This window comes from Schistocerca nitens, chromosome 4 (assembly GCF_023898315.1).
Source record: "Schistocerca nitens isolate TAMUIC-IGC-003100 chromosome 4, iqSchNite1.1, whole genome shotgun sequence".
Lineage (NCBI taxonomy): Eukaryota > Metazoa > Arthropoda > Insecta > Orthoptera > Acrididae > Schistocerca > Schistocerca nitens.
In genome coordinates this window covers 171,296,800-171,324,727 of record NC_064617.1, presented here as the reverse complement: position 1 = coordinate 171,324,727, position 27,928 = coordinate 171,296,800, and the positions used below count along the sequence as shown (strand labels likewise).

The following is a 27,928-nucleotide window of genomic DNA, read 5'->3' as shown; positions in this document are numbered from 1 at the left end:
ATGTGCTCAATGATCTATTGTCATGCCAATTGTGAGTGACTGCATGATTTATTTAAGAGACAACTAATCAGCCATGGGACCTAGAATTTTCTAACTAAGAAATACATACATTTGTTTGCTAACTAAAGCTCAAAAGATGATATAAGGCGGGCAGTTTTAACATGACAAATTAGGTGGAGGATGTTTTGAACTGTGTTTGCATCGAATACCGCTAGTGATCAGGCCTGAACTACGTCGTTAACCATACTCTGCTAATCTCAAAAAGCTATCGCGCAGTAGCCATTCCCAATAGCTTTGTGTTGTTTGTCACACATTCTTTTCTTCTCTTATTCCGAAATATGTGAAGCGACTAATCCTAGTCCATCATGGATTTCGACTGTGATCCTTACGACGACAGAAGAGATCGGTAATCCCTATGACAACACATCAGTTCTGATGTAAGCTGCTGCCCTGAAAGAGGGAAGTGGGGCTTGTTTCCACGCACCACTCATCTCCCCTCTGGCAGTCAAAATTAATAGTTAGTTTATGCTCGGGGCCCTCTGCCACTACAGCCTATATTGCTCACAATCTGCACTATAGCAACTGAAAACAAAATCTGCAAGGTTTTTCGACTAAGAGTTACCGTACATTCGGTTCTACTTCTACACTGAAGGGTGGGGAAAATGCTGCTGCTTTTCAATAGAACAATCATTTTTTTAAGCTTAAATACAGCCAAGTGAAGAAACCAAATGCCATTTCGGAAGAAAAAGGTGAAAGTTTTCGCAAAAGCAAACATTCCAGTATAAAAGTTCCCAATCAACATTTTTTTTAAAAGTCAGATTCAACGAACTAAGGCATTGTTTGTCTTCACTCATGTAGCATGACAACCTTTGAAATTTGTGCATCTAATCATTTACAAACAAAAAGTAAATGCAAATTTCTTCAGAAATAGAAGCGTACTTAGCAAAAAATAGATACCACATTTTCTAGTCCCTACCTATTACACACATTCAAGGCGTATACAAGCCATTTTGCCACCCAATCATCAGCACTTGACCAAAACAGTATGATCGCATAGGCTAGAGACTAGCACTCTGACAACTTAAGTGTGAATTGTCTGTCCAGCCTTACTAATCTGTGCCCACAGTCAAGCACTCAGACTGTAATACTGAATTGCTCTCTCCTTCTCACCTCAGGTTTTGTTAAAATACGGTATGTAGATTCCAACATTTACAGAATGTATTTCTTGATATGCATTACTTGAGGTGACATGTTGAATAATCAAGTATTCCACCAGTTGGACTCGTCATTCTCACATGATATTTCAACAGAGTGACTCAATGTCTTATTCAGATGATCTGAGAACGGTCCTTTTGTGGATCAGGTCCAGTGTTTGTGCCTGGATGGTGTTAGGCACTTAGCTGCTCCATTTTCAGTCTGCACTATGTTACATGCTCAATCTGAAGTCCGCACTAGATCAGATGCACCTGGATGGAAGTAGGTCCTAGGAGGGGGGGGGGGGGGGGGGGGGGACAAAAGGCTATTTGCAACTTGTATATAGAGAAACCAGATGTCAGTCAAGGGACATGAAATGGAAACTGTTTGAGAAGGGTATGAGACAGGGTTGTAGCCTATCACTGAAGTTATTCAATCTGTACATTGAGAAGCCATAGAAAAATTTGGAGTAGGAATTAAAGTTCAAGGAAAAGAAATAAAAACTTTAAGGCTTGCTGATGACAATGTAATTCTGCCACATCCAGCAGGGGACTTGGAAGATCAGTTGAATGGAATGGAAGGTGTCCTGAGAGGAGCACATCAGATGAACATCAGCAAAAGCAAAGCTGGAAAGCAATCGAATTAAATCAGGTGATGCTGAGGGAGTTAGATTGGGGAATGAGAGACTTAAAGGAGTGGACGAGTTTTGTTATCCAGGCAGCAAAAAACTGATAATGGCTGAAGTAGAGAGGATACACAAAATGTATAGAGTGGCAATGGCAAGAAAAGCTTTTCTGAAGAAAAGAAATTTGTTGACATCAATAATAGATTTAAGTGTTAGGAAGGCTTTTCTGAAAGTATTTGGCAGAGTGCAGCCATGTGTGAAAGACAAACATGGACAATACATAGTTGATACAAAACAAAAACAGAAGCTTTTGAAATGTCGTGCTACAGAAGAATGCTGACAACTAAATGGTAGATTACATAACTAATCAGGAGGTGAAACTTCCTGGCAGATTAAAACTATGTGCCCGACCGAGACGTGAACTCGGGACCTTTGCCTTTAGCGGGCAAGTGCTCTACCATCTGAGCTACCGAAGCACGACTCACGCCCATTTTAATCTGCCAGGAAGTTTCATATCAGCGCACACTCCGCTGCAGAGTGAAAATCTCATTCTGGAATCAGGAGGTGCTCAACTGAATTGGGGGGGAGACAAATTTGAGGCAAAATCTGACTAGAAGCAGGGATCAGTTGATTCGACACATTCTGAGACAGCAAGGGATCGCCAATTTATTATTGGAACGAAGTATTGAACCTATAAACTGTAGAGGGACACCAAGAGATGAATACAGGAAGCAAATTCCGTACAACGTAACTTGCATTAGTTATTCGAAGAATTGCAATGAACAGAGTAGCAACGAGAAGTGCGGCAAACCAGTCAATCGAGTTTTCGGATTGAAGACCACAATTACCACACACGTTCAATAAGGTTTGAGGCTGGAAAACCACTGCAGCTGATAAGTTTTCCGATACTGTTGCCTTTAGCTTAAATTTTTGCACACTGTGTCACAAAAAACTGAACATAAAGTTGGTGCATGTTTCACAATCATCTTCATCTGACAAGGAAGATGAAGATGTCAAAATGAATGCTGATACAGAAAAGTTAATGCTTAACGTGTTTTGGGCGTCACCACTGAAGGTTAAGAAAGTGAGTGTATGAGATTCAGAAACCTACGCAACATGTAAAATGAATCAAGTGATAACAATGGTGAGTGGGCAGATTGTTTCAGTCAATACCAAAGGATAAGACAGGCAGTGCTTTTTCTCAGGAAATAAAAAACAGCACAATCAGTTTTTTTACTAACTTTGGCCTGGCATGAAGAATTGTGTACCTTTAAGAATTGATGCCAAAAAAATTAAAAAGCAGAAGAGATTATTCTTGCTCAATTTAAAGTAACTGTTTGTTGCACATATCAAGTTTGATGCAGAGATCAGATTTACTTATTTGTGACTTAAAAACAAAATGTTGTCTCACTATTCGTTCTGCTGGAATGCATTCAGTTTGTGTGTGCATTGCTCACAGAAATATAAAATTGATGCTATCTGCTAATATTGCCCAAGGAAAGCACAAATCTGTTTGTGGATTGCACAGCCTGCAGTAGAGACTCAAAAGACTGCATGCTGCACTACACACACACACACACACACACACACACACACACAGAGAGAGAGAGAGAGAGAGAGAGAGAGAAAGGCAAAAATAGAAACATATGTTTCTTCAGTGTATGGGGATGCATATCCTGAGGGAAGCACTGATCAAGCTATACTAAATGTACAGCAACTGTTAAGTGAAGATTTTGTTGAAAAATTTCCAGAAAGAATTGTGTATTTTCCAGGCAATCATTTTGTGCCCGAATATCACTTTCTAAATACCTGATAGTATTGAAAGAAAATCTAAAACCTGATGAAGTAGTGGCAGATTTTGCAGAAAACTGTTTGTTTCCTGGATACTGCATAGGATAATTACTGTGATAACAGCCAAGTTACTGTGAAAACAGCCAGGTAACTGTGTGTTCTATTGTGACATCTACTGCCTGACAAAAAAAGGTGAGGCACCCAGAAGGGGAGCAGAAAATGAAACAAGATTTCACAAGCTGAGAGGGGGAGCGGTGTCATTGCAATGATTACAAAATGAAGTCAAACTGACAGCTTGGCAGTATGAACCCATTCATCAGTATGATGCTGCATTCCCTCTGGCCTGGGTGCATGCACTAATTCGGTTGGGAAGGGTGTCATAAAATTGATTTATCATATCCTGAGTCAAGCTGGCCCATAATTGTTAACTAGTCCTTGATATCTTAGTGGTATCGCGAGGGAGTTGACGTCTGGGCTGGTTCCACACATGTTCAATTGGGAACAGATATGGGGACTCACTAGCCGCAGGAGACTTTAATATCTTGCAAACACGCCATTATAACTTACTGCCAATATTGTGTACCTTAATGTGCCACTAGAAGCACAGTCCGCAGCAAAATAGTGACATCTAACTGCACTTTTTTCAGAGTGGTGAGTTTACAAGAATAGGAGTACCCAGAAACAATAACTACAAATGGCTGCAGGTTTCAACACAGAAAATATCACTTCCTTATTTTGCTAGATGCAACAGGCTGTAACAAACCATTCTGCACTTATGTCAAAAAATTACTTATAGTAAAAGATTACTGCAAATTGGCATAAAAAATGCTCTGAACTTACCTCTTTCTCTGCATGGAGAGACAACAGCTGCCCAACATGTACTGGCAGTTTATTAACCAATGCATGTGACAGCACTGACAGCTGTTTTTGAAGGGACATTGTTTCCATACTGGGGTGGTCATCAATTGCCTGAGGAGTATGAGAACCTTCCGAGTGATTAGATGACATACACCCAAGTGCTGCCATATTTGAATTTGGAGGTGGTGTTAATGAGGATTCTCCAATTCCACCACCAAGACGAGGTATAGGTCGTCCAACTAAGGGACTATTAGGCCCTGAGACATTCTGCAGATATGGAGATGTATTCCCTGCAGCAGACATTGCCATTGCTGTAGAAAACACTGCCTGGTTGTAAGCATCTTCTACACCACGTGATGAAAAGACGGCAGCTTCTTTCTTCAACGCCTTTGAAGAACTGCAATCGGAAGAAACAAAAACGGTTTTAACTTATAATCAAACTGTTCATTAGTTACCTTTATCAAACAAAATGCATGCTATATTAAGTCCATACTTTTTTTAGCAAATTTCACAATTTTACTGATCAATTGCAATGATTTTTATAATAATTCAGAATACTCACATTATTATGCAAAATGGCTGTTTATGTGACAAGAAATGCAAATTTGCACCATAATGTACATAAAAATAGTATAGATGTGTGGTAGTAGGGTATACAATGTATCACATGTAAATTTAGAGCCACACGAAGTTTGTATTGATCCAACAAAGTTTGTATTGATCCAACAAGGTTTGTATTGGTCCAACGAAGTTTGTATTGGTCCAACAAAGTTTGTATTGGTCCAACAAAGTTTGTATCGATCAAAATTTTGTGCAGACTTCATTTTTCTGCAACACTTCAAGAGGAATGATGGCTCCAGGGATAAAAAAATCACTTTCTACAAAGCTCAGAAAGGATATTAAAATTCTAAAAGTGGTGGGACTCTTAACAAGACTGCGGAAAACAGTAGTACTTCTAGAATGATGATGTTTGGTTTGTGGGGCACTCAACTATGCAGTCATCAGTGCCTGAACTTCAGGAATGAAAGGAACGAAACAGCCAAGATTGTAATAGGAGAAAAGAAGAAGCGTGATTAAAGTAAGGTGGAGCAAACGCTCAAAAGGAGCAACATCAGTGAGTTTTATAGACTCTTCAAAGTGGAGCTACAGGGATATCGACCTCCATGTCTGTATTTCAGGCAAATGGGTTGTAGCATAGGTATCAATGGCAAATAAAACTGAGTTCTTGGCAAAATTTCCTCAAAGTGCTGCTAAACTTTGAACAGCCTTGGGAAACAATCAACAATAATTCAGAATCCACACCATCAAGCCTTCGTGAAACCAAGCAGGTAATCAAGGAGCTCAAAAGTAATAAGGCACCATATGAAGATGGTACTGTGGCAGAAATGTGGAAGACTGGAGGACACATTACTGCAGATGGTGTACTGCCTTAAAGAAGAAATACAGAAAACTGAAAAGATACCATAAGACTGGAAATGTGTGTTCATACACGCCACCTCCGAGAAAGGCAACTGAACAGATATGAACAATTATGAGGGATCTCCTTTCTTTCACAACCCTCCAAAATCCTGCCAAGAATAATTGAAAAACAGCCTGATTACTTCATTGGAGAATATCAAGCTTGTTTCCGAAAAGGCTGGTCATGGGTGGAACAGATATTCAAACCTCAAGAGTATTCTGAGAACTAGAGCAATAAGAAGTAAGGGTCAGGATACAACAGTGATTTTCGTCAGCGTCAAGAAAGCATATGATTCCACTGACAAGCAAACTTTATTTATGATTTTAGAGGAATTCAGAACTGCTACATAAACAAGGTAAACTGTAAAACAATCCTTGATGTTCACCATTTCAAAAGTTAAATTTTTCGCAAAAATCTCTGCGCCTTTTGAAATAAAGACAGGGTCACGCAACGAGAAAATAGAATACACTAAGATGACAAAAGTCATGGGATACCTCCTAATATTGTGTCTGACCACCTTTTGTCCGGCATAGTGCAGCAACTCGATATGGCATAGACTCAACAAGTCGCTGGAAGGATCCTGCAGAATTACTGAGCCATGGCTACCTATATAGCCAACTATAATTGCAAAAATGTTGCTAATGAAGGATTTTCTGTAAAAGCTGACCTCTCAATTATGTCCCGTAAATGTTCAACGGGAATCATGTCGGGCGATCTGGATGGTCAAATCATTCGCTTGAATGGTCCAGAAAGTTGTTCAAACCAATTGCCTGGTAGGATGGCGTATTGTCACCCAGAAAAATTCCATCATTATTTGGAAACATGAAGTCCATGAATGACTGCAAATGGTCTCAAAGTACCCAAAGATAACTGTTTCCAGTCAATGATTGGTTCAGTTGGACCAGAGGACCACAACCCACACTATTATGGAGCCACCACCAGCTTGCACAAAGTCTTGATGACAACTTGGGTCCATTGCTTTGTGGGGTCTGGAACGCACTCTAACCCTATCATCAGACCAACTAAAATCAGGGCTCATCTTACCACACCACAGTTATCCAGCCATCTAGGGTCCAACCGATATGGTCCCGAGCCCATGAAACACAGTGCAGGCGATGTGCTGTTAGCAAAGACACTCATATTGGTTGTCTGCTGCCTTAGCCCATTATGTCAGATTAGGCCACACTGTCCTAATAGATACGTTCGTCATACATCCGACATTGATTTCTGCAGTCATTTCATGCAGTGAAGCTTGTCTATTAGCACTGATAACTCTATGAAAATACCACTGCTCTCCTTCGTTAGGTGAAGGCCATTAGTCACTGCATTGTTCATAGTGAGAGCTAATACCTGAAATTTGGTATTCTTGGCACACTCTTGACACTGTGGATCTCAGAATATTTAATTTCCTAATGATTTCTCAAATGGAATGTCCCATGCCAACTACCATTCTGTGTTCAGAGTGTTCGTTAATTTCTGTCATGTGGTCATAATCCACATTGGAAACCACTTCACATGAATCACCTGAGTACAAATAAGAGCTCCACCAATGCACTGCCCCTTTATACCTTGTGTATGCGATACTACCACCATCTGTATACATGCATATCACTATCCCATGATTTTTCTCACCTCAGTGTACACCTTGGAAAGAAAGGAAACAATCTGGAAATGAGATGTTATAGTCTTGCCCATTTAGTTTGAAACCACAAGGATGCACAAAGAATATGGGAGATCTTGCATGAAAGCACAGTAAAAGCAGGTGTCAATGCCTCTTAAGAAACAACGGAATATATGAAACAAACAACAATGGAAGGAATATTTGGAAGTTCAATACAGGAAGATCAAACGAACAGAGGGCTTCAAATACTTAGGCAAATGGATCCGAACTAACGGACTGGATAAAGAAGCAGGCAAAGGAAGAAACTTGCTTTACAAACTGAAACAGAACATGTACAATAAAAAACAGGATCCTACAAGGACAAAAAGCAGTCACTATAATTCAGTTATATAAGGACACTGCTTCAGAGTGTCTTATTTTAAGTAAAAACGCACGGTCGGAAGAAGATTCTCAAGATATTCTCGTACCTCTGAAAACTACTGGTGGAACTTGGAAGAATAAGAAAAACAAGGAGCTCTACAAATACACTGAAAATATCATGGAAATAATGTGAAATTTTATGGACACCTAGAAAGAATGGATGAAAACTGCTTCAGTAACATCACATCATTAAAGTGCACCTGTAACTGGACAAAAAGAGGTCAAAAGAGATGCACAAGAAAATGGTATTATACTTAAAGATGATCCAAAATGAGAAGAATTCCGAAGCGAAGCCAATAGCACAAATGTGAAACCACTAAAAGGGAGTGAAAAGAATGAAGAGGTTCTAGGAAGAAAGAAAAACAAAGGCAAAGAAGCCTAAAAGTCCTACACGGTTCACAGCTGGCCAAAATTGGAGGGTGGTGGGGAGGGGGAAGCCCAACAGAATTCGGTGCTCTTTACTGGACTGGACTTTGATACAGGTATATAACAACTGGAACATCGGTCTTACAAATAGAGGGGATGTGCTTCCTATTGTGAATATTAATCTCTTTATTGTTAACAATAACTTCTTACATGTGATGGGGAAACTATGCAAGAGATTGTCGGAAGTAAGAAAATAAAGATAATTTGCTCTGTAGATATGTTCTATCTGCCAGCACAACCAATGTACTTACCTATAAGCTTGTTTACAGGCTCGACTCAATGACTCATTGGCTGATTTTTCAACCTTTTCGTACTCATTAATGAATTAAATTACAATACAAAATAGTTCATATAATTTCAGAACACGAAATATATTATTTAACAATGTAAGAAAAAAAATTGCTGCTTACCATAAAGATGACACATTAAGTTGCAGACAGGGACAATTAAAAGACACTTACACGTGACTGCCAACTCTGGCAGCTCGGGCGGTCATGCGAGCACGAGATGTGCTTGCTTTGTGAATGAAAGGTGTGTGTTTCTCTTTTTCTGACAAAGGCTGTGGCCGAAAGCTTATGTGTAAGTGTCTTTTATAATTTTGCCTGTCCGCAACTTAACATGTCATCTTTACCACAAGTAGCAATCTATCTATTTACTACCTAAAGTTTCCATTGTCTGAGTATCTCATATATCATTCTTATACATAATTCAGTATCTTGTTATTTAGTGAAGAAGACCAGAATGAAATTAATATTCAGCTGAATAAAAAGTAGCTTCATTCTGTCTTTTCAGAGTTCATTGGCTCTTAGAGCACAGTCTTTCCTTTCACATTACTTTATAAATAGGGACACGTCCATCCTACACTCATATATAACACATGAAATAAATTTCAAAATTTATGGACATATTGCACATTGCCTTTTCTTGGCCTTATCATGGAGGTCAACCAATAACTGACATGGGTACAGATGGATGTGCACATACAATTAGCTCCATTTCTCATACAAAGGAGATTTTTTTATTTGAATATAAATACACCATACTTATGAATCAGTTAAACAGCATTCCAATTTGGAAAATTGTTTGCATTAACATTTTAAATCATTTTAGTCCTGACAGAATCCACTGTGACCTTTCAAGATTTCAGAAACAGATCAGAATGCTGGGCAGAAGAGGGAGACAAGGACCACTCAATTATTAACAACACATATAATTTAAAACTTAAATTGAGTATACAGAAGATTAATGAAAATTCAGTAAGAAATAAAAACAAGGGAATTTATCACATAAAAACACAATATACTATGGACAATTCTAAAATTACAAAGAAACAAATATCGATTTCATAAAATGTAGAAGCCAATTTAAACATTTCATGGAAACAGGTGATCAACAACAGAATTGTGCGCTTTCCATTTTTCATGGTTTAATGAATAAGCCATTAAATTTTTCGCATGCAGCCATGTAAATTCATACAGCTGCATGCCTGAAATTTAATGTATTAACAATTTTTGACAAGAGTGTCTGTGAAAGTGTTTTGTACCCAAATTCTAAATATTAAGGAAAAAGTAACAGATTTTTGATATGTGACTTGCTTCTTCTTGTTGTTATTTTATATTGCTGGCTGTTTACTAAATTGGCTTACCAAATAAAAACTTAAACTTAAAAGGACAAACTGCATTTCCACTATTTATTCATCTTGGGTTTCAAAAGCCAAAGTCAAAGCAAATTGCTGTGTAATTATATGAGGATGGTTTGATATGTAAGTATATTTTCAGGAAAGAAGACCAAACCAAGTTTTGCACTGTTATTCAACATTTTCATTTGAAACGTTGGACTACCGCACAAATCAAAACAGAACTGGATGAAGTTCTCACAGACACTGCACCATCAATTAAGACAATTTACTTTTGGGTTAATGAATTTAAACATGGGCACAAAATTACCAAAGATGAAATGCACTCTTGCTGTCAAATTAAGGTCACCACAAAGGAAACCGCTGACAAAATCCATGATATGGTAATGTAAAACCACAAATAAAAATTTGTGAGATTGTTGAGACAGTTGGCATTTCAACTGAGAAATGCATAGTATCCTGTACAGACAACTGGCTATGAAAAAGCAATTTGCAAAGTGGGTGCAGCATTACTCAGTCACACAAAACCAAATCAGACACATTTCAGCACAACCTATGGTGATGTTTAATTGCAATCCTCAAGACATTTTGCATTGATTTTGCACACTAGAGCCAAAGCATCAGTAAAAACAATAGGTAAAAGGTGTTGAAAGTGCACTGAAGGAGCCATTTTGTCAGCTGGTAAGGTGATGGCTATTGTTTTTTAGAACCACAACTGGGCCATATTATGCTTCTTCGTTGGTTCATCTGAAACTTGCATTGTTTGAAAGAAGATCAAAAAAGTGCACTTTCATCAGGATAATACACCATCCCACACATCAGCGATAACAAGTGCATGAAATGAACTTTGAATCAGTTCCTCATCCACCCTATTCGCCAAACGTGATAGTTTCCATCAAGGAGTATTTTGCAAAGTTTCACAGAACCTATTTTTCCAGCTGGAGGATCACTGGACCAAGTATATATCCGTCAAAGGAGACAATGTCAAAAAGCAAGGTGAATTGTTTACGAAACAAACATTTTTTCTTGCTTTTTCACCAAACTTATCAAACCATCTTCATATTCCCAACAATACTTCTTGCCAACTGCAACAACTTGGCTTTATAGCAAAATTCATAAGTAAAATTGAGGCTTTATAGCAAAAATTATAAGAATTTTCTCACCATCACCATTTGAATTTATATTCCTCTTAAACTAACTAGAACCAACAAATCAATTGCTTGATAAAACAAGAAGTCAATCTGCCAATATAAATTACTACCGTAAGTTATGCATTTGAACAAAACAAAGTAATACAATATGAGGCAAGACTGACAGTACACTTAGTTCCATCTACATGTGCAAGTAGTGTCCAGTGAATATTGGCACTGATTTCATCTGAAGAATAACAAATCACCATGAATTAGTCTGATTACTGCAAAATATAGCATCCATTCTTGTCAATAGACTGTTAAAAAAGTGCTTTTTTCTTCAAAATGGCATCCATTTTGTTCATTGGCTGTGCTTAATCTTATAACAAGTGTTTGTTCCATTTTCTTCATTGGCTGTGTTTAACCTTACAACAAGTGTTTGTTGTGTTGAACTAAATACATTCTTTATTTAAAGAGTTTCTCGACAATATTTGTCTTTTCCTGCACAATTCGATGATTACAAAACCTGCGGTGGGCATTCCTAGCCATGCAACCCATGCTTGACAACACTACAGATGGAAATGACGAGGCACTTAGCACAGAAGTAGAACCAAAAGTAGCTCTATCTGAACACTAAGGGATGAATTTCAGTGCAGTCAAGAAATCTGACGGATTTTGTTTTCCAATCACTCAAGTGCACAGTGTATACACTATGTAGTGGCAGCCGGCTGTGAACATAAACTACACTTCTGACTGCCAGGGAGGAGAGGATTGGTAAAGGGAAACAAGCCCTGCTCCCTCTTGCAGGGTAGGAGCCTACACCCCATGTTTGCAAAAGCAGAACTGACTAATTGTCACAGCGAACATTGATCTACGCTGGTGTTGTAAGGGCTGTAATCGAAATCCGTGATGGACCAGGATTAGTCACTTCACTCATTTCAAATTAAGAAAGGAATACAACGAGGAAAACACAACACAAAGCACTCAAGATCAGCTACTGCACAACTGACTGTTTAGGTTGGCAGAGTATTATTAACAAGATAATTTAGGCCTGACCTCTAGTGGTACACAGAACATCCACTGTTTGAAATATCCACAACATAATTTGCCACATTGAAAGTGTCCGAATTACACCACTGTTTGGATTTTAGCTAAAAAATGGAAGTGCATGTTTCTTTGTTATAAAATGTTACAAGCTAGGTCCTATAGCTGACTACTATGTTGCCTTACACAGCACATATCTTACTATTTGCACAAAGTAAGCTGGCACTCAGCACAGTGGCTGATGGAAGCAACCATAAACGTATTTCCCAATTTCAGTCATTCCCATCAGACACCACAGTGAGTGTCAGCTTAGTTAGCTTGAATAACAAATAGACCATTCATCTGCCCATAACTAGCATGACACCAGAGTACCAAACACATTGATACACTGTTGCATTCATGCACTTTTTGTTTTGCAAAGAGTTTCATACACACATTATCTTTCCAAACTGGGTTCGCCAGATGATGATGTACAATACCAGTAACCAAAAACTGGTTTCTACATTAACATGTGGAAAACAAATCTATTTCGAGGTCTCTCTTATAATAAAGTTCCTCTGCATACAATTCCCTATGAAACAATATCTATTCGTTAATTTCATGCTTTCACATTTTGAGGCACAATTCGCATCTATTTTATACAGGGTGTTACAAAGAGGTACGGCCAAACTTTCAGGAAACATTCCTCACACACAAAGAAAGAAAATACGTTATGTGGACATGTGTCCGGAAACGCTTACTTTCCATTAATCATGGAATGGAAACACACAGCAACAGAACGTACCAGAGTGACTTCAAACACTTTGTTACACGAAATGTTCAAAATGTCCTCTGTTAGCGAGGATACATGCATCCACCCTCTGTCGCATGGAATCCCTGATGCAGCCCTGAAGAATGGCGTATTGTATCACAGCCGTCCACAATACGAGCACGAAGAGTCTCTACATTCGGTACCGGGGTTACGTAGACAAGAGCTTTCAAATACCCCCATAAATGAAAGTCAAGAGGGTTGAGGTCAGGAGAGCGTGAAGGCCATGGAAATGGTCCGCCTCTACCAATCCATCGGTCACCGAATCTGTTGTTGAGAAGCGTACGAACACTTCGACTGAAATGTGCAGGAGCTCCATCCTGCACGAACCACATGTTGTGTCGTACTTGTAAAGGCACATGTTCTAGCAGCACAGGTAGAGTATCCCGTATGAAATCATGATATCGTGCTCCATTGAGCGTAGGTGGAAGAACATGGGGCCCAATCAAGACATCACCAACAATGCCTGCCCAAACGTAGAGCAATGAGTCGCATGTCAACACAAGCACCGAAGTCAACATTACCTTCCTTCAATAGGACCAACTGGCGGTGAATCGAGGAAGTACAGTACATACTGACGAAACTAAAATGAGCTCTAACATGGAAATTAAGCGTTTCCGCACACATGTCCACATAACATATTTTCTTTATTTGTGTGTGAGGAATGTTTCCTGAAAGTTTGGCCGTACCTTTTTGTAACACCCTGTATATGCGGATTTTTCCAGTGACCTATAAAAATTATTACATGTAGCCTGCAACTTCTCAGTCTTGAAAAAAAGCAACCAACAAGAAAAAGAGAGAGAGGAAAGTACAGACCACAACAGATATTTACAGGCATGGCAGGCACAGCAGGACTCACTCCAGCTTGCATCTTGGGTAGATTTCCATCTGACCTTTGTCAGCCAAATTTTCTCCAGCCTATCCTCTTTATAATTTTGTTTGTACACGAGTCCAGAGCCTCAATATATTTTTCAAAGGAAAATGCTGACCATTATAAGCGCCACAACTTTCAAATTTACATGCTGTTAAAAAACTTTGAATTTTTAGTCATTATCAAGCAAAGTTCAGATAACTTCTATGCAACATGTTGCAGCACATGTAACATACATATCAACACACCAGCAGACATTTGGAGACAGTTACATGATCTGTATCAAATAGGGACAGAATGTCTGTAATGAATGAGTGAGAACCATGTACAAGCCTATGTACACATAGAACAAGCCAGTAAGTGTCCATGTCACTTCATGCAACAGTATCAAACTTGTTCTCGTGGTATGTCCACATGCAGACACCCTCTTCCTTTCACTGTCAATCAAAGGAACTTCTGTTTTCTAAAACCTGTACATGTGTTAGTGTCTGAATGTGCTGTTCTGCAAGCACATTGTTTCTATCTTTTCTAATTTAAGTTGCATTTTGAACAGCACCTTTCTTTACAGCAGTAACAAAGATTTATTTAGAATAGTATTTATACCGAATTAAATGTAGTTGTTACTGACAAGTTCACGCTGTGGACTAGGGCAGGAACTGACCTGAAGTGGATCATACAACTCTAGAATTTGGGAATGCAACAAGGGCACACTACACACTGTTGACAAGGAAAGCACAGTTTAACTTGGGTGAACAATGATGAGCTGACTACAATGTTTTTCAGACCTATGACAGTAGTACGTATCAGCAAGGAAATCAGCTGAATCAAATCTTGCAGTTAATTTCACCCACAGGGTAGTAAGCAGATGAAACTATACCTTCAATTAAATGAAATCACACAATGTTGTTGTTAATGTATATGCCTGTGATCAAAAAGACTTCAGACAGCAGGAATATTATGTTAAGCTGTTAAGCTTCTCTCTACTAAACTGTTTGAAAATCTTGTAACTCCAATGAATTAAAGATGTTATACAACTATTCAAATGAATTGAATAAAGCTTGCCATCATCCATAATTTGCAATCAGTGCACTAATGTGAGTGGTGCATGTCAACACAGCATCTATTCTGTTGGGCAATACCACTGTTTAAGAGTTAACTATGCATAAAGAATAAATTACGTGAAAAGTGTTGGCTCACATTAAGATAGTATATAATTAGAACTTTATCAATTAGAATTTCTTAGGACCAATGCAAAGAACAATATGAACAGCTCAAAGTGCTATTGAGATCGTTGGAAATAATGCTATAATTTTTATCTAAACTGTAAAGAAAGATACCATTTCAATCATTGTACCCACAAAGTTTACTATGAAATGAAATCAATTCACATATTAACTGGACAACTCTTGCACAAACCTACATAAATTAGCACACATACAAAACAGAAAGTATTTCCCATTACAGCCATTAATTAGAACCCACAGTTAAGTTATTTACAATTTTAATTACCTGTCAGACATTGCCTGCTTCGAAGGGGTACAGTTGGCAGATCTGTAAGCATATCAGCCAACAGTTTCTCAGTTTAACAAACATCTAATTGAATAGAAAATTAAATAAAAGAAAATCATAAATTTGGTGACAAAATGAACATTGAAAATAAAAAATTTTACTATTTTGCAATGAAAACTAAAATCCAAAATTACAGCACTTTGACAACTTTACAATTGTTGTATACAGTTCTTTTCTTTCAACTGCATTTAACATGACAAAATGTAATGCCCACAATATATCAGGAAAGAAAATGGGTTCGCAGACATTGAACCATACTTACCCTCCCATTTCAAAGCTCTCCTCAAAAGATTTATTACTCGAAGTCTTTTCTTTCAAGGTAGAAGGTTTACCAGGGGGCAAATTCTGAAGAGATTCTTGCTGTTCACGCAGCTGTCGTCTTCGCTTTTTGCTCCACAATTCATGGCAATCTTGCCACGTAGGTAGTTCAGGCACAGGCATTCTGAAACAGAATTGTAGTCCCTGTTATGACATTTTATCACTTACATTCCTTTAATTCTAAAATTGTAACATGGGAATCAACAGACAGCTCCCCAGTCAATAATGGTAAAATATATATAGAAGAGTGCTGTGCTATTACGTACAGAGTAGCAATCCAGTATGAACACTTTTCTAATACTCAAGAGGATCTTTGCTGCATCAACACAGGGTGCAGTGTATACAAACTGACAATTACAATGAGTATATAGATTCTGAAGACCTAAAGGTGGTATTTCTAATATTCAGAGCAAAATATTATGAGAAAAATATAGGTATAACAAGTAATTAATAATAAATAGCTATTTAAAATGTGTATTAAAATTATTCCTTGGAACACAAACCCAACTTTGGGCTGCCCATAATAAATACTTTAACACAAAGAACAAATATAAAAGGAAACAAATATAGATACATGGCCAGCTCATCACTGTGCTCAGAAAAATACGAGCTAACTGCTCTGCTATACAAATCATCAATGTTAAAATGTATGGCAGGTATAACAAAAAATTTAAAATGTAAGCCATACTTGTCTGAAATCAGTTAAAACAGAATGCACAAACCTTCATAAATTTGTAGTTTCTCCTCTAATTCAACGAATTAAAATACAGCAAAGAAAGAAAGGGGGGAGGGGGGAGAGGGAGAGGGAGAGGGAGAGGGAGAGAGAGAGAGAGAGAGAGAGAGAGAGAGAAAAAATCAGGCATATATCTCACATTTTGTTACATTAATTAAAATGCAAAATTAGACATTTTAACTCACTTTTCAGGGCACACATTCTTCAGCCATGTTGATTTGAGAGCCTCTTCAGCTGTGATTCTCTTCTCAGGGTCAAGTCTAAGCATCTTATCTAGCAGATCAAGGGCCGATGCGGGCATAAACATTTCATACTCTTCACGCAACCGCCGCATGTGTGGTTTTTTCGGCTTCAGTGTATGCCACAATGGTAATTTTATTACAGAGGGCCACACAGCTGGTGTTGGTGTACCACAAAGTCTAGAGATAATGTCCAGCTGCATTAGCTCCACATTCCCCTACACACATAAAAATTCTATTTAATCAAAAATGAAAAATTAAATATTGCATCATTTTTCCTGTAATTATATAATTCATAGTTAAACAACACAAGTCAATATTTCAAACCCTACAAACTGAAATCAACATATGTAACAACTCTGGGTACCTCACACCACTTACTTTTAAAAGGGAAAAAGTGAGATAGGAGAGACTTGAAGAAAGCGGAAACTGAGTATGAAGAAACACTGTTCTTTTGCCTATCTCTCAATATGAAAACAATTTTTGCTTTCATTGTTTGAGACTGACTACTCATCTAATTCTCAACATTTTTGCAAATGCAGTGGATTCCAGATTATTCATGTGCAAAGTATCTGGTTTGCAGATTATTCACACATCTTAAAAAATGTGGAATGTTTTTCTTTAGCAAAAAGCAATAAACAACCTACTGCATGACAATAAGGCTATTTCCATTGTTTAAACAATGACAACAGTGCACCATCTTCATTGCTATCGGCCACCTTGTTCCGTGTAAATTGAAAACAAACTCTGTTTTCTGATGTTAATGGCCATGTACATGTCCACAAAGCAAGTGGAGAGAAATCTGTAAAAAGTGCTGAAGGAGAAATGAAAAAAATAAGAGATGAGATTAAAATAAAACTTAACAAGACTTAACTGAAAGACTTGAGAAGGGAGAAACTGCTGCAAAACTGAGTGCCGATTACTGCACTGGTATGCAGATCGTTCAGAACATTCCAGAGAATAAGCACAGAACACAAGATTTTTGTCAGGAAATGTGATTGTTTCAGTGCAATGTGTGCCACAAACGCTAATTTTTTTCATGAAGGTCTAAAGTTATTAGAGGGAGAATTTAACACTCAGCTAGACGGTTATCCAGAGTGAAACAAAGTCACAAGTTTCACGAACTTACTGGGCAAGGAGAGTGGCTTAGTTCAAATGTTGCGGCAGCCGATTAGTTTCAGGAATGGTTCCGGAAATTTTAGGAACAAGAGAATTTCAAACCAGACCAAATTTATAATGCAGACTAAAGTGGTCTGTATCGGAAATGTCTACCACGAGAACTCTTGATTTTAAGAGCGAAGTTTGTGTTCCTGGATATAAGTCGTCTAAAGAACACATTACAATTTTGTGCACCGCTAATGCTTCTGGAAACCAAAAGGTGCAACTACTAGTGATTGGAGAGCCAAATAAACCCAAAGTATTCAAGGATATCACAGCTAAGGATCTCCCTGTGTGTTATTACAAATAAAAAAGAGCACGAATGGCTACTGAAATTTTCAAAAACTAGTTCAACAAACATTTTGTAGTACAAGTTTGGTGATTTCTAGAAAAGAAAAGATTGCCACAGTTGGCCGGTCCATTGCTTGATAATGTTCCTTCACATCTCGATAAGAGGATTCTCTTATCTGATGTCATCGCATTAAAACTAAGTTTTTAGCTCATAACATGACTACCATTATACAGCCAATGGACCAAGGATTATTATTATTATTATTATTATTATTATTATTAATTATGTGGCATTCTGGAAGAAGTTGACAATTCTAGATGACATATAAGGGATTTCTGATGCCTGGCAGGAAGTCAAGCCACATACACTATTTTGATCAGAGAGAAAATTCTTTCAGGTGTACAAGAAAGTGATTTTGAAGGTTTTAGTGACGAATAACAGCAACTGTACAAATAATGAATCTGACAGGCAGTTTAAATGGCTCCGAATATGTCAATGAAGTAAATTTGAATAAGTGGCTGAAGATCAATGCAGATGAACCCAGCTTCCACTACGTAAGTAACACTGAATTTGTAACTGCTGCTTCACAATAAAATAAAGAAGAGGAATGTGAAAGTGGGGATGAAGACAGTGACCTTGTCAGTCATTGTACCACATAGCAATGTGTCTATACTCTTCTAAATCATATGGGCCGAGGATGGGGTTCAGTATAATGACATTACTGAAAAAAAATTTGAAACACTGCGCAAAGAAATGTTAACTCCTCTCAGAAGCAGACCAATATCACAGACTATTTTAAGAAATAAACACACCTACGGTACCTATGCACAGAACTTGAATAAACTTTCGAACAAAGAATAGATGTTTGAAAATATCCGTATTATTCATTTTTTTCGATTATTTGTGCCTCCTCTCCCTCACATTACCATGTTACCATGAATAATCAGAAGTATACTGTAATACCAACCATACTTTGAGGTAATTAAGTGTCCACAAGCAACTTCAATCATTAAGGAAAAAATTACACAATTAGACAATACACCATTGCATACAATAATTAAACAAATTTCAGCATTTACAACTACATTTCACAACATGCAAACTGATGTTCAAAATTAAGTCATAACATCGGGCAATTCCAATATGCGATTTGTATAATCATACCTGAAACATGGGTTTCTTTGCAAAGAGTTCACCAAGAATACAGCCACAGCTCCATACATCAATTGCAGGTCCATATCGCTCTTCACCCAGAAGTAACTCTGGCGGTCTGTACCACAGTGTAATAACTTTATTTGTGTAGGGCCTTTTCCTATCATCAGCATTATACAATCTTGCCAAACCAAAGTCTGCTAACTTCACTTCACCCCTAAAAGTACAAATAATTTATCTACAATCAAACTAAATTACTTTTCCTCTCATCTAAATCATTTCATGACAACAGTTTTACTTCCTCAAAGTACTTTTAGCTAATGTAATTACCTGTTATTCATAAGAATGTTGCTACACTTTATATCTCTGTGTAGGAAATTCTTCTTGTGACAGTAATTCAGACCATCGAGTAGTTGCTTCATTATGGAAGCATTATGGGCCTCATTAAAGTCAACCATGCCAGACTCCAGAAGACCCATTAAATCATGGTCCATATACTCAAAAACGAGGTAGAATGATCCCTTATCCTGAAAAGCAATGACAAAACTCCCATGAAATATGCATAAAATTTTAAATTTCTAACAAAATATTTAAATCGCAAAAATCACTCAAATACTTCTGGTTTGCATTCAAACTGAGAAGTAAACTTATTTCTGAAAATCATCCACAATTCAGCTTATACTATCATACATCCTACTTTATACAACAATACATCCAAAGTGCCCGTAACCCTCCTGGCCTCAACCTTTGTTAGTCACTGTCCTCACCCATCCAGCCCCTCCCGTTTCCATTCCAGCACTACACAGCCATCATTCCACCACCACACCCAGTCTTTTTATTTCTCTCCTTTTCCGCAACTTCGCCCCCCTCACCCTCCTCACCTGTACCCCGCCCTCAGCCTAACCTGCAGCATCTTGCTGTCCACCACCCCCACCATACTATCCCTCCCCCTACCTGCTCCAGTCTCCTCCTTACCCCTACCCAGTCGCCACTCCCATCATCCACCAGTGCTGCTGCTTGCAGTGTGATTTCAGTTGCCTGATACTGCAGTTGGGCGCGTGTGTGCGTGCGCGTGCACGTCTGCCTATTGCTGACAAAGGCCTCAATGGCCGAAAGCTATAATTGTGAGAGTCTTTTTTGTTGTGCCTATCTGCGACTCAGCATCTCCGCTATAAGGTGAATAGCAACTTTCCTTCTCATAATATTGTTACACTCCATCTTGGATTTCCATTGTTTGATTTATACAATTGTATGTAATTCATATCATCCAATATTCACAATTTTAAAACTTTGGCTACAACAAGACAGGTTGTTATTGATGACATAGAACTGTCCTTAAAGCTATACTGCAATCAATGTTTATTAATAGAAGTTGATAACACTTCAGTGTAGCAATACAACTTATTTATGCCAGGTTGCAAGTCTGCATGAGACTCATACAGACACACTGACAGTTGCTAGGTGAGTTCCATTTACTTTCCAAACTGCTGCAGTCTTTCATATCATATTTAGGTACAAAATCACCACCACAGTGCACATAAGTATATTCACTTTATGATCTGAAAACATGTCTATCCTGAAATGAAACTTCCTGGCAGATTAAAACTGTGTGCCCGACCGAGACTCGAACTCGGGACCTTTGCCTTTCGCGGGCAAGTGCTCTACCAACTGAGCTACCGAAGCACGACTCACGCCCGGTACTCACAGCTTTACTTCTGCCAGTACCTCGTCTCCTACCTTCCAAACTTTACAGAAGCTCTCCTGCGAACCATGCAGAACTAGCACTCCTGAAAGAAAGGATATTGCGGAGACATGGCTTAGCCACAGCCTGGGGGATGTTTCCAGAATGAGATTTTCACTCTGCAGCGGAGTGTGCGCTGATATGAAACTTCCTGGCAGATTAAAACTGTGTGCCCGACCGAGACTCGAACTCGGGACCTTTGCCTTTCGCGGGCAAGTTTCATATCAGCGCACACTCCGCTGCAGAGTGAAAATCTCATTCTGGATGTCTATCCTGTCAATCTATACCAAAAGTTCCTTAAAATCACATTTGAACAAAAACTTTACCCTGCATACTTTTAGTGGGCAATATGAACTACATACACATCTGACAATACCTTCGTAATTGCCCAACATAACACGCACTGTCAAGAAGTCATGCTATCTAGGTGGCTGTTGTGGGTGAATAATGTTCAGGCACTCCTCATGAACATTCCACACTCTCCTGAATATTCATGAGGCATGACAAAACATATCTATTTATTCATTTCTTTTACTTACTGTATGGTTTCTAAGCACAATATTAAATATACTACACACAGTAACAAGTAATTGACAAACAAACATCTACATTTTTAATATAGTCAGTTGCACCAATCGTTGACATCAGGAAATCATTGAAAGATCCATGATAGGCCCTGTTGGGACATTCTATAGCAATGTGACGAACAGTTTGCATGCCTGTTCCAAAATCTCATTTTACAGATGAAGCCTTAAACCACCTGTGAAGAGAGTAAATGCTTCTGCCACGATTGGTGCATATTCTGTTGAACATTATCCATGTTGTGTGTGGGTGGTGAAAGGCAAAGGTGCTTCTTTCTCATGCAGGGCAAGTTCTGGCAATGTGGAGGACAAGCCTTTGCCCAATCTCATATCTATGAGCCTGTTAAGTTTAACTGAGATGTGTACAGCTCCATGGCTGTTTTCATGGATGGTTTTCTTGGTCAAAGATAGTTGCTTTCTACAAAAACTGTGTCTTGATGGAGGAGTTGCAGGTTGCCTTGTATGTGTTTAAACTCATGGAGTAGAGCTACTTTTCGTCAAGACCCAGAGGGTGGAATGTGGCTCAATATACACAGACATCCAACAGGGAGGTTGATCTTAGTGTACCACTGATAATACTCGCAGCATTGTTCAGTTGTGCATAGAGTGTTTGTGTGTGTGCACTACTAAGCCACACAGGAGCACCAAATTCCGCAGTAGAGCAGATCAGTTCAAATGGTTCAAATGGCTCTGAGCACTATGGGACTTAACAGCTATGGTCATCAGTCCCAGCAGATCAGTCCAAGTGCTGAACTGTAAAGGGTTTCAACAGCAGAAACCCTGGGTTGTTCCAAACAGCTTATGTAGAATGACGTTCATAGCCCATATCTTCGCAGTGGTGTTTTCCAGATGCTTCTTGTAGGACAGTGTCCAATCCAACATAGCCCGTAGACATTCATTCAGGGTGTAGATTGTGAAGTAGTCTGTCACCAAAATACACTAGGAGCTGCCCATTCAATGGGCTGTTGCACAAATGAAAGCAAGTCATCTCTTTCTTGGTGGCGTTTAGTTTTAGTCTCCATCTCCGAAAGTATGTTCCCATTATCACCAGATTAGATGTTAAGATGGCTTCTGCTTCTTCAAAATTTATATGTCTCACTGCCTACAAACAGTCATCAGCATATCCAAGCTTATGAGATCTAGTTTCAATCACACTGGATATGTACAGGAGTAGGGCAAGGACAGATCCCCAAGGTTGTCCATCACTTAGCATCTTTGAAGAGCTTATCCTGTTGCCTAGCATGATCCGGGATGACCATCCATCAATCATATTATTAATTAGTTCGACTTCTTTCCTGTATGGGGTTATTTTAATGAGTTTGTAGCCACGTCTCCAAACTGCATCATCTATAAACCAAGTGATTTTTTAAAATTCTTTTGAAAGCCTTCTTCTATGCAGGTCATGAGTGATATTATCTGATCTGTAGCACTTCTTTCTGAATGAAAACTAGAACACAACTGGTGTATAACAGCAGATTAAATAGCATTACTTTTAGATATTATATGTTGTACAGGACAATTACAAACGTATTTTTAAATATGTGTAATTCATGCCACCCATTAAATATATCTAGTGTATTTTTGTTCATATGGGATTTAAGGAATGTTTGACACTGACTGACTTGGAGAACCTGTCTGGAAATCATAAAGTGAACAAAGGACAGTGTTAGGTTTGAGCCTGAAAATGGTCTGAAAAACCAAAGCTGGAAGTAAAATAAAATGTAGTTCTCTCACAACTGTGGGTATGTGTATAAATTATGAGTTCCAATAGTTTATTATATATGTTTGTGAGTATTTACTGAATTCTGCACAATATAGTACCTGTTTTCATAGCATATATCGTGGCATTTTGCAATAATATTTCACACAAATCAGCATAGGGAAAAAATGAACAATACAGATTAGTATTATTTCATGCAGAGTGTCACTGATAAACAAATAACACTACTTAAAAGCATGCAACATTCATTCAGAGGAAGAGAAAAGTGACATTAAAACAGATGTAAGATGATTACTTTTGAATGACAGATTTAGTACTACCCAATCACAAATTAGTTTTAAAAAGAAAACCCCAGAGTATCTATATTTTTAAAAATTCTTCTAAATACATTTGCATGCATATACCTTCCTGAAATCCAGGGCATCTTGTTTGTCAGTAACAATCTCTCTGAGATTAACTATGTTTTTATGATTGAGCTGACGTAAAATTTTAATTTCTCTGACAGCTGTGATAGGAAAACCTTCTTTCTCGTTCTCAAGTCGCACTTTCTTTAATGCAACTAAGTCACCTATAAAAATAAAAAAATATATACACTATATGTATTCATCACATAGGAATAAATTTTTCTTTAAGCAGTGCACGATACTACAAGTCTGTGTAATCTGTTTATTTCCACGGCTGCCTTTTGTCCAAAACTTTTCTTAAAATACACAAAATGTTGTAATCGTAGTAAATAACGTATAGCATTAGCCAATTTTCATTTTTCATTTTTTCTTTTGTTGTAGACAAATTAAATGTTTTTACACTATTTTAGATAAATCAGTTTTAAGGCACACACATACGAAAAACAAATTTGTTATTTTGAGGACAAAAATTTAAAAAAAATTTACAAGATAACAAATCAGCATTGGTAAGAATGGAGAGTCAACCAGCAACAGGCTTACACATGAAAGACAGACAAAAAGAGGAAGATAACAATTATTTTTTTTAAATGCACAAACTAGAATATAATTTCACAGCTTACAATTAATAGCTACATATTGTTACAGGACTAACATTTCAGCACAGAAAATTACAATAGCAAACATACCTGATCTCCTATCTCTTGCCTTGTACACCTGGCCATATGTCCCTTCACCAATCTGTGCCATTACTTCAAATACGTCAACACATCTTTCACCCCAATCTTTGCCACCAGTTGCTGACATGGTCGTGTTGGCAGTCTTCACTCGGCGGCGGTGCAAAATTTTGGGACGCTTCAGCTTGGGCCGCGGCAATGTTTTGCTTGGCTTCACCTTTTCTACCATCACGGGTGGTGGAGGTGTTGCTGGTGCATCTTCCTCTGGGCTGAGGTCTTCAGAGTCCATAACGACTGTGAAAACAAATCTATTACAAGATGCTTTCCCTGAGTTTTAGTTTATCTGAAAAATCACACAAAGAAGAGTACTTCACGCCACAACCTGAACTGAAGTGTGAACCAATCCTGTCACTTGAACTGGACACTCAGTTCTAAGAGGTGCACATGTAAAGTAATTGTGGAAAAAGTTATAAGCAAACAGAACGAGTTTTTTACTCTGCGGGAGAGTGAGTGCTACTTCGAAAGATCCTGGCAGATTTAAGCTGTGTGCCAGACTGGAACCTACCCAGAATCTTGTCTTTCATGGGCAATAGTCTTACTGACTGAACTATCGAGGCAGAACTGACAACTCATTCTTCATTCTTACGGCTTCTCCTCTGTCAGTACCTCTCCATACTTCCCAACTTCACAGCAGTTCTCTTGCATACTTAGGAAGCTATCAATGGAACATCCTGGCAAACAGTTAAAGTTAAGTTGATGAGGGTGGACACTGTACCATGCACAACATCATTTAAATATCTCCCCCCAAAAAAAGAAAGAAGATGAGAGGAAGAAACAAAGTCCTCACAATAAATATTCCACTGATGATATGGATAAATGTACTCTTAGGAAGCAATTTCTAAAATGTTCTGAATAGATGAGGAAATAACAGTTCCTTAATACTCCAAGTCTCTTATCACACAGAACTGAGCTAGGGAGGCTAGCAAAGACACTCCCAGAAAAATTATTCTAAACATTGCATTCAATTTCAAAAGGTATCAGAATAAACAAGTGATTACAGGTGTGTCACTGGAAATAGAAACAATGGAAACATTGGAAGAAAAGGAGCAACAGATTTTAACAATAACAATATTATGAAAAGTAAAGTTGCTACTCCCCACATAGTGGAGATGCTGAGTCACAGATAGGCACAATAAAAAAACTGTGACAAATATAGCTTTCAGCCAGTAAGGCCTTCGTCAAAATTAGACTACAGACACACACACACACACACACACACACGCAAACGCAACTCGCATACACGACTGCAGTGTTTGTCTGTTGTCTAATTTTGACAAAGGTCTTACTGGCCGAAAGCTATATTTGTGACAGTCTTTTTATTGTGCCTATCTGTGACTCAGCATCTCCGCTATATGGTGAGTAGCAACTGTCCTTTTCATAATATTGTTACATTCCACCCTGGATTTTTCACACACAGAGTCATGAAAGCACAGCTCACTCGCACATGACCACGGTCTCCAAACTGCGTACTTGTTGTGCCCATGTGTGACTCAGTGCCTCCTCTACATGATGAGTAGCAATCTATCCTATTCGTAAAACTAATGTTATTCCATCCTGGACTACCCATTGTTGTATTTTAACAATACATTTTAATGTCATTAGAAACAGATCACAAGCTCAGATGAGCTAAGGATGGGAAAGGAAACCTATTGTGCCCATTTCAATGGAAACATTCCAGCATTTTTCTTAAGTTTTCTAAGGAAACCACAACAAATCTAAATCCAAGTGTAGAGGAAGATGATGGAAACTTAAATTCAGAGAGGGAGATGTTGGAAATTTACGATAAATTCAGCCATCCACTGGTTTGTTTAGACAACATGTGAAGTTGTATTGTCAAACAAACATGTCCATAAACATTTCATCATTATCCCTGAAGACAGCGACACGAGTTACATTCAAGGTTGTCAAATACACCAATTTAGGCAGGGTTGTCTCCGTTTTCCTGGTGAAAACCCAACTCTCAACTAAAAGCTCAACTGAATATATAAAAATCTCAATTAGACCAAAAACGATAATAATATAATTTGTTCACTGTGTGAGAGTTAAATCAAAAGGTACTATTGTAAACGCAGATGAAGTTAAAATTTCTTCCTTCACACCAAAGAGAACTACGTTGACACACCCACGCTCAACAGCTGTTACACTGAACTTCCTCACATTCAGCAGCAACTCAGAAGTTGATCAAAACAACTGATTGTCATTAATGTGCATTTTACTGTTCGTAGAGCATTTTTACAAAAGGATTTGGCATCAGATGGCAAAACTAATAAAATGACAAGTTGAAACTGTAAACTGAGTTTACTAATGAGTGACGCAAGGTTTACTCATGGCTTACCAAAGAAATCTTATAATGTTTCCTGCACTGTGTTTCATTCCGTTAAACATATTCATGGTGATGTTTCTGTGGAATGCTGCAGCAATTTATCCTCACTGTTATTTCCTGATTCAAAAAGCTGCAAAAAATATTTAAGTGGACTCATCAAGGTAACGAAATTGATTTCAATTAGTGATAGGCCCATATTGTAAAGAGCAAACGTTTAAGAAGCTGAACAACTCTCATTATCATTGTTTCTCTAGATGTTTCCAACAAAGGACACATTGAAACCTTTCCAATTGTAGTTCATCACTTTTTCATGAAGAAAGTAGCTGTGCAGAACTTCTGTCATTTTACAGTAATGATAGTGAAACATATTTTTCAACTGCGGCAGAAATCAAAAGCACGGCATCTTCATCATTCACGAATATCACCAGTTTTTGTGCCGAAAGGCATGCGTAAATTCTGGAAAGAATAAATGTCTGTATGTCAAAACATGGAAATAAAATTCCAACTTCATCGTGGCAACATGTAACTGACGCTGCACAACAGACAGCAGGTGGCTGGAAGTTGAATGACACGATATTTTTAAGAGACATATCAACCCTGTAACTATTTCCTCTACAGCTGTAAAGTGAATAGTGCAGAACTTTGAACTAATCAAATGGTACATCATCACCTTGTGGGACGATGCCCATCAAAGATGCTCAGCAACAGTTTTGAGGATGACATTATTCACACATCTCAGCTGTATAGTGAACAATATTGCTTATTTCGGATTTATTTGACAGTAAGTGGTACTTTGGAACATCTCTGAAGCAAAGAAAAGAAGACCAGTTTTATAGTTCTATGACATTCTCAGTCATCCTGAAATGAGTAAATGACCAACATATCGAAACATCAAAACAAGAAGCAGCCAGTTACTTGCAGTGTGTTATACATCACATTAACAAGTTTTGATTTTGAAGAAAATGAAAACAATGTTTTAAAACCATTTTTTATTAATACTGATACTTTGGAATTTTTAAGAGAGACCTCTCAATGTAAAATTTATGTTGTTGAAGATTCGACATTCAAAGAATGTGTGAAA

At 38.0% G+C, this 27,928-nt stretch overlaps 1 protein-coding gene across 7 annotated transcripts in view; it reads right to left on the bottom strand.

Moving 5' to 3' along the window:
* Positions 1-27,928, bottom strand: part of LOC126253642 (cyclin-dependent kinase 12) — a 178,531-nt gene that overhangs the window by 121,398 nt on the left and 29,205 nt on the right. For 6 of the 7 annotated variants that reach the window (XM_049955141.1, XM_049955143.1, XM_049955144.1 and 3 more), the window contains exons 4-11: positions 24,477-24,758; positions 23,791-23,954; positions 19,675-19,871; positions 19,357-19,561; positions 16,689-16,960; positions 15,715-15,894; positions 15,393-15,434; positions 4,451-4,865 (exon numbers count right to left, since the gene is read on the bottom strand). In XM_049955141.1, the coding sequence (XP_049811098.1) occupies positions 4,451-4,865; positions 15,393-15,434; positions 15,715-15,894; positions 16,689-16,960; positions 19,357-19,561; positions 19,675-19,871; positions 23,791-23,954; positions 24,477-24,758 (1,757 nt within the window). The remainder of the gene's footprint in view (positions 1-4,450; positions 4,866-15,392; positions 15,435-15,714; positions 15,895-16,688; positions 16,961-19,356; positions 19,562-19,674; positions 19,872-23,790; positions 23,955-24,476; positions 24,759-27,928) is intronic. The other variant, XM_049955140.1, reaches the window with a different exon arrangement.